General features: G+C 35.6%; 1 protein-coding gene across 4 annotated transcripts in view; it reads left to right on the forward strand.

Moving 5' to 3' along the window:
* Nucleotides 1-13,603, forward strand: part of PKNOX1 (PBX/knotted 1 homeobox 1) — a 30,670-nt gene that overhangs the window by 11,507 nt on the left and 5,560 nt on the right. For 2 of the 4 annotated variants that reach the window (XM_026713618.2, XM_026713619.2), the window contains 7 exons: nucleotides 4,302-4,432; nucleotides 5,353-5,524; nucleotides 8,126-8,296; nucleotides 8,607-8,684; nucleotides 11,460-11,559; nucleotides 12,207-12,304; nucleotides 13,003-13,131. In XM_026713618.2, coding sequence (XP_026569403.1) covers nucleotides 4,302-4,432; nucleotides 5,353-5,524; nucleotides 8,126-8,296; nucleotides 8,607-8,684; nucleotides 11,460-11,559; nucleotides 12,207-12,304; nucleotides 13,003-13,131 — 879 coding nt within the window. The remainder of the gene's footprint in view (nucleotides 1-4,301; nucleotides 4,433-5,352; nucleotides 5,525-8,125; nucleotides 8,297-8,606; nucleotides 8,685-11,459; nucleotides 11,560-12,206; nucleotides 12,305-13,002; nucleotides 13,132-13,603) is intronic. The other 2 variants (XM_026713620.2, XM_087937657.1) reach the window with 1 other exon arrangement.

Below are 13,603 nucleotides of genomic sequence, written 5' to 3' on the forward strand. Positions count from 1 at the left end.
TATGAGTCTCGGTTAAATAAACTCAGTCTACTTGACTCTTTTGGCCAATAGGGATAGTCAGGGGTGGGAATCAAATTTCTTAACAACAGATTCTGTGGGCATGGCCTAATTTGTGGGTGTGGCTTGGTGGTCATGTGACTGACTGGGCATAGCTTGTATGTAAATAGTGTAAATAATTATGTAAATATTGATATTTTTTTTAAAATTAAAAAAGAGCAACTTTTACCCAAAATCAGGCAGAGCAGACAGGCAGATTGAGTTGCTTGCAAAATCAGATTTACTCACAGATCTACCTTTCTGCAATCTGCTACCCGAGTCTACATTGAAAAATAGAAGCTTCAGTCCTAAGGAAGGTTCAGCTCTGCTCTCACGCCACTTCTCCCCCCTCCGACAATTTCTTGCTTTCTAGGTAATCTAAATCATGTGACACAGCTGATAGTTGGAACAGCTGATCGTGGGGGGGGAAGGAAAAATAGCAACTTATCAAAAATTAGGCAAAGGCACAACACAGGCAAATTGGATGATGTGCATGCAAGATAAGGAGTGACTGGGCAGGGTTGGGTAGGGCCAGTCACTGGTGGAATTTGCCTAGTTTTCCAAACTGTGCAGAATTGTAACAACCGGTTTTATAAAACCAGTCTGAACAAGTAGAATCCCACCCATGGGAACAGATTACAGGGAAAACTTTCTGACATGTTTAGTATAATATACAAATTGATTTTATAATTTTATTTACCCAACAACCACGGATCAAAAGCCAATTAATGTCTCTTTTCAACATTGGATTGTGAAGGACTGTAAAGGTCCAGAATCCAAATTCATTCATCGTACCTTGAAAGATTTTCTGCAATTGTTTGAATCTTCTCACTGTCAGAAGAAAACAAGCAGGAAGAGTCAATCAGAGGCTACCAATACATTGTTGATTATAAAATAGATGTAAAATAAAATAAAGCTGAATAGGCATGGTGTGAATATAACCAAGCCGGAATCTGAATGGCAGCACATTCTAATAATCATTTAAAGAAAAGATGTTAGGAACCAAACTGGGACTTTTTGCCTTTACTAATTTAAGTTCTTTTTCTTGCCTGGAAAAAAAATATTACAAATTTATTCAGCCATTGATAGTGTTTAAATAATGGTTTTAGTATGGTTTTTAGTTGTTTAGGTTATATTTTATTAAGACTGTGAGTCATTACATGTGCCTACATAAGTCTATGTGCCTGAATGTATGAATGAATGAATGAACAAACAACATTGCTTTTATTTTCATTATAACACTTTCATTTTCAAATAATGATACTGTTGAGATTCTCAACTGTGTTTTTTTCTTTTTCACTGATCTGTTTTCTTCCATAACCTAAAATGAAATATGGCCACTTTAATAGAAATCTACCATTTTATTAGGGGCTAGCCATTGCTTAGAAATGAAAAACACTCATCTTTTTTGCCCTGCAAAAAGACTGGATTTTTATTCCAAACAAATTAGTGGCTGTAATATCTTTGGAATTGTAATGTGTTACAAACTAAGAAAAATGCTTAGTTAAGTCTCATTGGCACATCAAATTATTATTATTATTATTATTATTATTATTATTATTATTATTATTATTATTATTATTATTATTATTTGATGTGCCAATGAGACTTAACTAAGCATTATTATTATTATTTAAAAAATAAAGTTTTCACAGGTGTGGAAAGACAACACCTAGAAACATTGCCTAGAAAGAAAACAAGTAATGATGAACAGGCTGAAGAAACAGTTCCAAAACCTGAACAAACTGACCAACCAGTGGAAGAAACCAACATACAGGATGAAGAACTTCCTGTGCAACAACTCGAAAGTGTAGAGCTAAGTGATCTAGTGAAAATGCTGAAAGAAAAGATTGAAAACCACACCAAAGAAAACATAGAAAGAAAAAGACTGCCTGCCATTCGCAAAGTACATAGCAAACGAGTGAAAGATCTACTAAATGCAGTGAACAACATTTTAACTTCCATCCCAACCAGCACACAGCATGAAACAAACCAACTAATGTACAGCACAGCTCCCATTATAACTGCACAATTGGGTTATTAAATACCAAAAAAGAAACGTGTATTGGAAGCAGATAATATCTTGAATGGAAAAGTCAAAGAGTCAACGCAAAAGGAATACATCAGGAGGGTCTGCAAAATATTACAGTCAAAACTGAATTCTGAAAACATAATTAAAGCCATTAATACATGGTCAGTTCCAGTGATATGCTACCCAGCTGGAATCATCAACTGGACTGTGGCTGAACTGGAAAACCTGGACTGGAAAACGTGTAAACTTTTGAATATTTACCACACTTTACAAACACGAAGTGACATCGACAGGTTGTATCTGTCAAGAAGAATAGGGGGCAGAGGGCTATTGCAAATCCATCAAACTAGAAGAAGAAAAACAAAGTTTGAATGAATATGTGAACCAAAGTACAGAAAAATTGCTGCAGGCTGTGAAAATGGAGAACATTATAAAAACAACAGAAACAAAGGCAGAATATAAGGATAAACAGCTGAATGACAGATTAAATGGATGGAAAACCAAAGCTTTGCATGGACAGCACTTGAAAAACTTTGAAGGAAAATGTGATAACAACTTGACATGGGCATGGCTTAAGAGAGGAACTATCAAGAAAGAAATGGAAGGTTTAATACTTGCTGCTCAAGAACAAACACTACAAACTAATGCCATGAAAGCCAAGATACAAAAAAAGCCACTGACAATCCAAACTGCTGACTTTGCAATGACAAAGTTGAAACTGTTTCACACTTAATATATGAGTGCAGCAAAATCACACAAACTGTCTACAAAGCTACACATGATCGAGCTGTTAAATTAATCCACTGGTCATTATGTAAAAAATATACTGTACCTGTATCTGAAAAGTCATGGGAACATAAAGTGGAAAAGATTGTTGAAAATGAGATGGTGAGGATCTTGTGGGACTTTGGAATAAAGAATACAATCCTGGCAGCAACCCATATCAACCATCAGAGCCAGTCATTGATATTTGTGATGCATTTTAAATGTTCAGTTGACTGGGTTTCATGTTTAATGAATAAAAATTATTATTATTATTATTATTATTATTATTATTATTACAACAACAACAACAACAATAATCTGCCATCCATAGCCTGAACCTCCTAACATAGGGGTGTCAAACTCAAGATGCTTAGATCTGGCCCACAGGGCTACCCTGGAAACAGCAAAGGAGCAGCCCAGGCTGCCACAGCCAGCAAAAATGGAGCACATGCCTCTACCAAACTCCATTTTCACTGGCACAGGGTTGCAGGAGGTTGTCGCAGCTGAAAACAGAGCTCGGGAGCCCATTTTTGCTGGCAGAGCACTCAGGCGCCCCCAACACAAGTCACAAGTGAGCTGGCAATGCCCATCTTGGCCATGCCCACCCCAGCCCTCAATGAAATTGAATTTGACATCCCTGTCCTAACATATTCAGCTAAGACATCCTGCAGTTTTTACTGTGAATCCCTAGGTAAGGAGAAAGAAATGTTATTTGGATTTTTCTGCCCAATTCCAAACCTTATGCCAATGTTGAAATATAAATATAGTTGAGTTATTATGCAAAGTTGTACATGGATAAGATTTTAACAAGAAATTATCACATATCATTGAAGCTATAGATATATAAATGAGTTTATAAGGGAAAGGGAAGTGAGGGGGAAATTTTAAAAAATTAATCATATATGCAAAATTCTAGATCAAGTAAATGTAGCTAACATATTTAAACTGTTAATTTAAATTAGGTTTCATTTTGCAAAATTTTTCACATACTGTGTCATAAGAAATGTAATACATTTGTGCCAATCTGAAACATTTATTTTAATGTTTTTTAATTGGAAGGATATTTAACTTTTTATGTTTTTGATCTGCATATACATGTACATATGTCTTAGTAACAAAAAAACAAAAATATGGAGAAGCGCATACAACTTTTTTAGCAACAGCTTAGGAATGATACACTTGTATATCAACAGCAAGACAAAGAAAGATTGTTAACAGATCTGTCTGTTATATTATCATTGCTTAAATCTTCAATTTATGATCAACCACAATTACTGAGAAAAGACATAAGAAAGATCATATGCCTATATCCATCTATCTATTTTTGTTAACTGCTTGTACTTTTTGTACAGTTGCCAAGTCATACCAACTTTCTGGCTACTTAGTAGACTCTTTGCTTTCTCCCGTTTGCTTGGAAAACAAATCATTTTCAGTGCAGCTGGCAATATAAAGCATCTTTCTTTTCCAGCAAATGCAAGTAGTAACAGAATTAAAAACTGAGCAAGATCCAAACTGCTTAGAAACAGATGCAGGAGGATTGAGTCCTTCCCCAGTTGAATCTCAGACACCGATGGATGCAGACAAGCAGGCTATTTACAGGTAGTACAGTTGAACTATCTTAAATGGTAAAGTATATTATTGTCTTTAATCTGTCTAGTGATTGTTCTCAAATTAAGGATGATGTTTCTGGGATGTAGTAGACAATCATATTTAGACCATACAAAACACAATAAAGGATAGGATTTTGAAGCCGCCTTTCTTTCATTGGCCAGACTCCTCTATGTTTCACCACTTTAGCCAAAGTTGAGAACTACTGCAATTTTATTTTCTTGGGTGAGGTCAGATATACCTGTATACGATGCTAGTATAGAATTACTAGTAAAGAATAGGGTCTAATCCCAGTGCACCCACAATGTAGAATCAGTACTTAAAAAGCTTCCTAAACTCAAACATTTAACAGCAAGTGTACCAACAAACTATTGTATTTTGAGTACTTTATTAAGTTGGATGTATATTTTTAGCCATTGTATTACTTACTTAAGTCAATATTCTGTATGTTTACAAGTAAGTAAGCTCTATTAAAGTGAGAATGACAACTCACTGAACTAGCATAAGATAGCAGTGCATATTTTGTTTATTTAAGTAAGGTTTGTGAATTTTATTTCAGATTAAGAATTTTTATTTTAATATAGATTTTTAATTGTTCATATTCTTATATTTGTATCTCGCCACAATCATGAGAAACTCTTGGTGCTCAGAACCTGAAAAACAGTAAATAACAATAAAAATTAAGTTTACATTTCAGAATGCAATACAATTTATTCACGACAATGTACAAGTAGTCTTAAATAGCAAACAAAAGATTAGTTTTCTTTTCCAGGTTAGATTAGCCATGAATACATAGCATCTTAATTGTTAATATAATTTTTTATGTATGCAGTATTTAAATTATACATGTTTTGTCATGTTGACTTAGAGAATTTCTATAGTCTTATAGTTTACTCATCTTTAATTCCTAGGCATCCACTATTTCCCTTATTAGCACTGTTATTTGAAAAATGTGAACAATCTACACAGGGTTCAGAAGGCACAACATCTGCAAGTTTTGATGTAGATATTGAAAACTTTGTTCGGAAACAGGAGAAGGAAGGAAAACCCTTTTTTTGTGAAGATCCAGAAACAGATAATTTAGTAAGTAAAAGCATTTTAGGATTAGTGACATATTAATTTATGTTTCTTTTGTTGTATTTGTACAAATCTTGCTATTTTAAAATTATGTTTATTTTGACTCTTTCCTTGAAACCTGGGATAAAGTATCCTTTATTTGCAACATGGCCAGCATAACACATAAATATGGATCAAAGGAAGGGAGTATTTCTGCATACATTTCCAAATATTACCATGTTTCTCCCACAATACGACCTCCCCCAACAGGAAGACCCAGCATGTTTTCTAGGCATAAAATGAAATTAAGCCCCTCCCCCCAAATTTAGGCCTATTTTAAAACATGCAAAATGGGGGGAAGGGCAGGGGGACTTGCCGTTAGGAGCGCCCCGCGGGCAGCAATTCCTCTCCACCAGCTGCTCCTAATGGACGATCATGGCAGAGCGTGGAGAGCTCCCTACTCCTGCCAAGCATCTTTGCGGCAGACCCAAGACCTTCAGCGCCCGCCGCTGTTGATTTCCCTTCTGCCCATGCCGCTGCCACATTTGGAGCTGCCACTTCCACGTTTGGAGCACCACTGCTGTTTGGAGCACCGCTGCCATTTGGAGCTGCCGCTTCTGCATTTGGAGCTGCCTCTGCGTTTGGAGCTGCTGCTTCCACGTTTGGAGTGTTGCCACTGTTTGGAGCACTGCTGCTGTTTGGAGCTGCCGCTTCCGCTTCCGCTTCGGCATTTGGAGCTGCCACTGCGTTTGGAGCTGCCGTTTCTGTGTTTGGAACCCCACCGCTGTTTGGAGCACTGCCGCTGTTTGGAGTTGCCATGTCCGCATTTGGAGCTGCCGCTGTTTGGAGCACCACCGCCATTTGGAGCACCGCCACCACTCCAAACACAGTGGCAGCTCCAAACGTGGAAGTGGCAGCTTCAAACATGACGGCGGTGCTCCAAATGGCGGCGGCACTCCAAATGGCAGCGACACTCCAAACACGGAAGCGGCAGCTCCAAACGTGGCAGTGGAATGGGCAGAACTGAAAGCAACAGTGGCGGGTGCCAAAGGTCTTGGGTCTGCAGCAAGGGTGTTTGGTGGGAGTAGGGAGCTCTCTGCGCTTCGCCATGATCACCCATTAGGAGCAGCTGGTGGCGAGGCTGCCCATGGGGCGCTCTAGATGAGGATGCGGGGGGGAGATTAAGTCACCCCCGAAAAGACGGCCTAGCCGTTTTTTCGGGGCTCAAAAAAATATAAGACCCGGCCTTATTTTATGAGAAACACGGTATTTGGCAAACTGACTTTTCCCCATTATTTCTCCACACACTACAACAATCCCTAGTAAAAGAGATTGTTCCCCCAAAGAAGTTTCTTTTTCCCCTCTCTTTGTTAGAGAAGTAGCTTAATTTAGGTAATAAAATGAAGTGACAAAGTGCCTATCTATTTAAATGAGTAGGAATTCAGAAAGCACTGAAATAAAGCCCTTCAAAAAAGATAATAAAGCAAAATCTAGCAAAATTTGTATTCCAGTTAATGTTTAACGAATTGGTTAAGTTAAATAATTTTCAGGTAGTCCTCGATTTATTAATTTACAACAATTGAGCCCCAAATTTCCATTGCTAAACATGACAGTTATTAAGTGAGTTTTGCCTCATTTTATGATCTTTCTTGCCACTGTTGTTAAGTGAGTCATTGCACTTGTTAAGTTAGTTACATGGTTATTAAATGAATCTGGCTTCTCCATTAACTTTGCTTGTTGGAAGGTCACAAAAGGTGATCCTGGGATACTGCAACCTTTATAAATACATGCCAGTTGCCAAGCATCTGAATTTTGACCATGGGAATACTGCAATGTTCATAAATGTGAAAAATGTTCATAAGTCACTTACAGAGTGTAAGTGTACAAAGTACACTTTTCTGTACTGTTGTAACTTTGAACAGTCACTAAATTAATAATTGTAAGCTGAGGACTACCTATATTGCAAAGTAAAGCAGCATTAGGCAGCTTTTTTATGAAAGTCAAACTCAAGGTTTATATGAATTCTGTTGTGTAATGTGAGTAGAAGTATAGTATGATTTTCAGAAAGCTTTCTCCAGATGACTTTGGTGTTTAAGGTAAAATTAATAGAAAGATCCTCTCAGTGGTCATTCTCGTTAAAGAAAAGGGAAAAGCCTTCCCAGCTGCACTTTTCCTCTAAAATCCTAGCATTTCTATTACATTCAACAGCTGTGTAGGAAATATTTCTGTTTCTTTCTTTTTAATAATATATCATGTTTTTATTTATAGTTGTCTGTGTTGCCTATAAAGTACCTTGTAAAGATTAGTACATACTGAAAGATAAGAATATAAATAGTTATAGTAAATCTGTTTGCCAGCCAGTTTCATTCTATCCACTTTTAACATGAGGTAAATCCCTGTCTCTTTAAACAGATCTTTTATTATTGTTACTACTATTATTGTTTTGTTACTTTATTCTGTGTATTTAATAACATCTTTCATTTTAATGGTTGTAAATTATAGTCACTGAACTTTGTTTTAAACTCTGTCAGGGAGACAGAGTTGTCAATAAACAGTATTGTCAATAAATGTAAATGAAGTGCAGACATTTTTGTATGTCATTTTAAAATTCTGTTTGTTTATCCTCAGATGGTAAAAGCAATTCAGGTTCTACGAATTCATCTGCTTGAGCTAGAAAAAGTTAATGAGCTCTGTAAAGATTTTTGTAGTCGCTATATTGCATGTTTAAAGACTAAAATGAACAGTGAAACTCTGCTAAGTGGGGAATCTGGGAGTCCTTATTCACCAGTACAACCCCAGGTAATTTTCATGATAAATGAAGTATATTTTCTTAATTGCATTGTAATGTACCATATTCCAAAAAAGATTCAGATTAGATAAAAGTAGATTTTTAAAAATCGAAGTATAATATGCCATCTTAATAATTCAATTAAATACATAACAATGCAGTTTTAAAATAGATGATCTATGACTTGCCAATTAGCAATGTTTTAACTCTTTGTGATGTTATTAAAGATACCAGGTTTCCCTTGTGCAGTTCTTAGTAATCCGGTACATGAAATTGTAATTCTTAAAGAATGACTATAATTTGTCAACTCTTTGTCTGCAGTCCAGCAACTTTAAACATGATAATGATAGCTTGGATTTGCTGGAGCAACTGTCTTCATGGAAAGAGTCACCAGAAAATGTGAGCAGTAGAGCAAAATTGACACAATTATCATTACACTTCTTTGACACTGTTTCCTTGGCCTAAGTTTTGGGTTGGCTTTGTTCATTTCATTGCAAATAATGGCCCTATCCATAATAGGGGAGTTCTCAGTGCAGGAAGAAAGTTCTTGATAGCTCTCCATCATGTACACAAGACTTCAAAGCATAAAGTTCTTTAGGTTCAGTAGCTGAATCTAAGCACAAGAAACCATGTGCATAAGAGACTAGTTGAAAAATATAAATGAGCATGAATCACTCATCTCATGTTTTTAGTCATAAAAAGCCTCCCTTCCCGGCTGTCTTATGTTGGGAAAGGAATGTAAGAAAATGTGCTGCAAATATTAGACTAAGTCAACCTCGAAGCAGACTGTTACACCCTTTTTGCACATCCAAGTACCACTTACCACAGTTATTAAAAATTAATTGCATTATTTTCTGCCCTGTTAAGATGACAAACAATGAGAAACTCTAATATTTAAACTTTATGGCTTCACATAATTAAACATCAACCAAAATTCTGAACTTCCTCTGTAAATCCAGTGAAAAAAAATTTTTGAAAAAAAAAATCTGTCTTAGCCATCCAAAGTATATTAAGCAAGGCAACAAGGCACTGGCGATCATAAGTTCAACCACCACTGCATTAACTAAAGGCATGGAAAGCTAACCCGAAACAATATGGATTATAAATATCCATCATTGACCTATGGACCTTTATTTTGCTACCTAATAGTTTTATTATTGAAAAATGTGTCCCAATTGGCAATTGAATTTTTATAACAATAATGAAAGAGATGTGATTTCCCTCCCAGTTATATAATTTACTATTTTTGTTTAAACCTAAGAAATATGAGCATCAATACAGTCCTCAACTTACAACAATTCATTTGGTGACCATTCAAAGTTACAATGGCACTGAAAAATGTGACATGATCATTTTTCATAATTGCAACCTTTAAAGCATTCTCATGATCATGTAATCAAAATTCAGATGCTTGGCAACTGTTTCATATCTATGACTGTTGCTGAATCCCAAGGTCTGTGACTACCTTTTGCAACCTGACAAGCAAAGTCTATGGGGAAACCAGATTTACTTAACAACCAGGTTACTAATTTAAAAACTGCAGGGATTCACTTAACAACTGTGGCAAGAAAGGTAGTAAAATGAAGCAAAAGAACTCACTTAATAACATAAAGTTTAGGCTCAGTTGTGGTTTTGTGTCAAGGACTACCTGTATTTACATTTCAGAATGAGGTCTGCCAAAGTAAATTCTTCATTTTTTAGAGCAGAGTTTATTGGAAATAAAATACCACAGAAAATAAATCTGCATGATAATGTTTCTGCCCATGTGCTTACCATTTATGCATAGGTCAACAACACATGCATAAAATCTCATTTGGATTTAATGGACATTCTGCTCTAATCTTCCCACTATTTTATATCTCTACTAAAGTCACCATATTGTTTATGGGTAGACTGTCAGGGCCAATCCAAAATGCTGGTGTTAAACGTAAATTAACAGTGCAGTACCAGGATATATTGGACACTACTTTGCAAAACTGATTCTGTCCATTCAGTCTGGTCCTCAAGAGCTGACCTGAAAGTTCTCACCATTCTCGTGGTTATTACAGGTCTTCTCTGAAAGAGCCCCTACCTTTGGGGATACATTTTCCCCTGAGGTCCAAACATCTCCCACTTTCCTGAAATTTCATAAACAAATTTAAAATGTTTTATTTCAACATTTTTTGACCTCAGCTGCATGACTGACGCCAACTATCTTGGTTTGATCCTTGCTTTTTGGTGATTTGCTTTTAATATTGATTTGGATTTAGTTCTTCATTATTATTTTATTTTGGGGGATGGAGGTGAGGATATTGTATATTGCCCATACATGTTTGAGATTGGAATAATATAAGTACTATGAAAAAATAAACCCTTTAAATAGTTTATTGTATTCATCTTCATTACTGTAAGAACTCTCCTAGAAACCCACTGGAAGTATATGTTTATCACTTATAGAACAAAAATTAAGTTAATTATGAATAGTCTAAAATATAAATATATGTTTTTAGAAAATTAATATTTTTTCATTGAATTTCATTGAACATTTTATGTCAACCTCATGCCAACTTATTAAATTGCATTCTTGTATTTCATATATTAATTTGTATTTCCTTTGTGGATTAACTAATTTAGGTAAATATTTTAAATCTGAACTTTTTGAAAAAAAATTTAGAAAATCATCTTTGCTGCTCAGGTTTAAGGTGCTCAGGAGATCTTAACACTGAAAATCTGTACAATTTATTTATTCTTCCTTTTTTAAAAAAAATCTAAGTAAAGAACCAATAGCCATTTCCAAATATTCATACCATTATCTCCAGCAAGTTGATGTACAAGTTCAAGCTTTCACTATGTTAGGAATAGTGTTGAGTGGTATAAGAATTATGGTGTGGTTTAATTATAATTCCACATTCTTATGACTGTTTAAACTGTTCTATGAATGTTTAATATTGGGAAGAAAGCTAACATTTTAGTTTAATATTGGGAAGAAAGTTAACATATACATATTGTCAAACTATAATTTTTTGCTTATTTATTTTTTTCATTGAAATTGTTTTCATAGCATTTTTTTAAAATCATACTTGTCAACATCATTATTTTATTTTCAAATCTCTCTCTGATTTGAAATAATTTAACTGAAATCATGGGAACATTCATAAATATAAAGCTATGTAATTTTGTTGTTATTGTTTCTAGCCAATTCAAAGTGCCATTACAGGTACACTAAGTCCCCAGGGGATTGTGGTACCTGCATCAGCACTGCAGCAGGGAAATGTAACTATGGCAACAGTTGCAGGTGAGAAACACTAAACATTCAAATGTTGCATTGTATCTAACTGTGTGGATATAAGTATTTGCTTCTATCTAAATGTGTGGATATATGTGTTTGTGTGCTTCTGGTTTTTTAATAGTTTCTAAAGAGAAAAATATAAAAGTTATTTTTAATATGTACTATTTATCTTGAGGCGAATGAAACGGCATTTTAAACAATAGCTTTATTCAAAGAAAAGGCAAAACAAATAAATTGGAGTAATTAAAAATATTCACAACACAATAACTAAATTACCTAATAATATCCAATATAATAAAAGCATACTTAGTCACATGCACAGCTGAGATTAAAGAAGTAAAAATGTTGGTTTTGATAAAACTGTTAAAGCTCTTTTTTATGCACTGACATCACACTCATATGCAACGGAGCAGGGCTTCAGTTGCACTATTGAGACTGCTATCTTGACTTTTTGTACCTTGAGGGCACTATTAACTGAATTTCTCCTTCCATAAAAGTAAAGCTTTCAGTGGAATAAAAAAATATTCACTTTTGCATTTTAGAAATAGTTTTAGGTTTTAACCACAGCTACATACTGTATTTAATAATAACTAAGCATCAATTAACCAGTTATCTCTTGTTTTCTTATTTTCTTGATTGCTGCACTTTTTTAGGTGGCACAGTATATCAGCCAGTAACAGTAGTCACACCTCAAGGACAAGTAGTAACACAAGCGCTGTCACCTGGAACCATTAGGATCCAGAATTCACAGGTTTGTTCTACTCATTTCATAGAGTGTTTTAAAATATGAGATGAAACCAGGTTTTTAATAAAATGTGGAAAACATGCATTGACAATACAGGTTGTCTATATAACAAATTTACATATTTTTTCGTATGTCAAATGTGGAGGGGAAAGTAAAAAAAAGCATCATCCTATATACCATCCATAAAATGAGTGGCAGGAACTGCATTTAATTTTCGGTATTCATAACTCAGAGAGGTCTCAGAGGGCACAAACAGAGAATTTGAATACTCATACATTGGAGGGGCAACATCTTTGCCCCTGACTGATTATGTTATTCCACCCGTTACAGTGTCCCTGATTTTCCCTCATAAATGTAAAAGGCATAAATACTACTCAGAGTTATAGAGAATCCATATTCATCCATTTTAATATGCAGTTTGTGAATACTTTGCTTGAATGTTCCCATAAAATAAAATTCCCTTTGCATAGAAAACATCTAATGAGCACAGGGTTAGAACTCTTTCTCTTAATTTCCATGTTTTCCACATGTTCTGTTAAGAATTCACCACTGACATATATAGTTTTTGCATACAATCTGAAATAATGCATGTGTTGCACTCCTTTTACTTTTAATACAAAAGTTGTGTTTTTAATTATTCTTGTGAAATATTAAGATTTTTTATGATGTTTATGGTGTTTTAATAAAGTTCTGCTATTGTGTAGCTCCAGTTACAATTAAACCAAGATTTAAGCATCTTGCATCAAGATGATGGATCATCAAAGAATAAAAGAGGTGTTCTTCCAAAACATGCTACAAACGTGATGAGATCTTGGCTTTTCCAGCATATAGGGGTAAGAATTCTTTATCTCAGTGATCGGGAACACGTTTTAAAAAAAAGTTTCTTACTGATCATAATTTTAGCTATTTTAGTGATTAATTGGATATGTGCCATCAAGTTGGGCTCAGACTTCATGACCACACAGACCAGGGGTGGGCAAACTACGGCCCACGGGCCACATCCGGCCTGTTGGTCTGTCCAATCCGGCCCACCCCTGAAAAAAGGGAGGAAAAAGCAAGTCGCAAGTTGTTGGGAAGTTGCTCGGATGCTGGGAGCCGCCGTTGTGGTGAGCGGCTCGTCGGGCGCGTACGTGAGGAGAAGGGCTTTTAAAGTGCCGCCCGAGCAGGACCGTCGAGCCGGGAAATGGGGAACCAAGGCAGGGCAAGGCTCCACCAGCAGCGGCCTAGCTTTAGGTGGGCTTGGATGCCCCTGAACGCAGTTTGCTGTTTGTTCTCTCCTGGGACTCGCGTTTGGAAAGCGTGGAA

Source organism: Pseudonaja textilis, chromosome 7 (genome assembly GCF_049901715.1).
Source record: "Pseudonaja textilis isolate UNSWEBS1 chromosome 7, rPseTex1.2, whole genome shotgun sequence".
Lineage (NCBI taxonomy): Eukaryota > Metazoa > Chordata > Lepidosauria > Squamata > Elapidae > Pseudonaja > Pseudonaja textilis.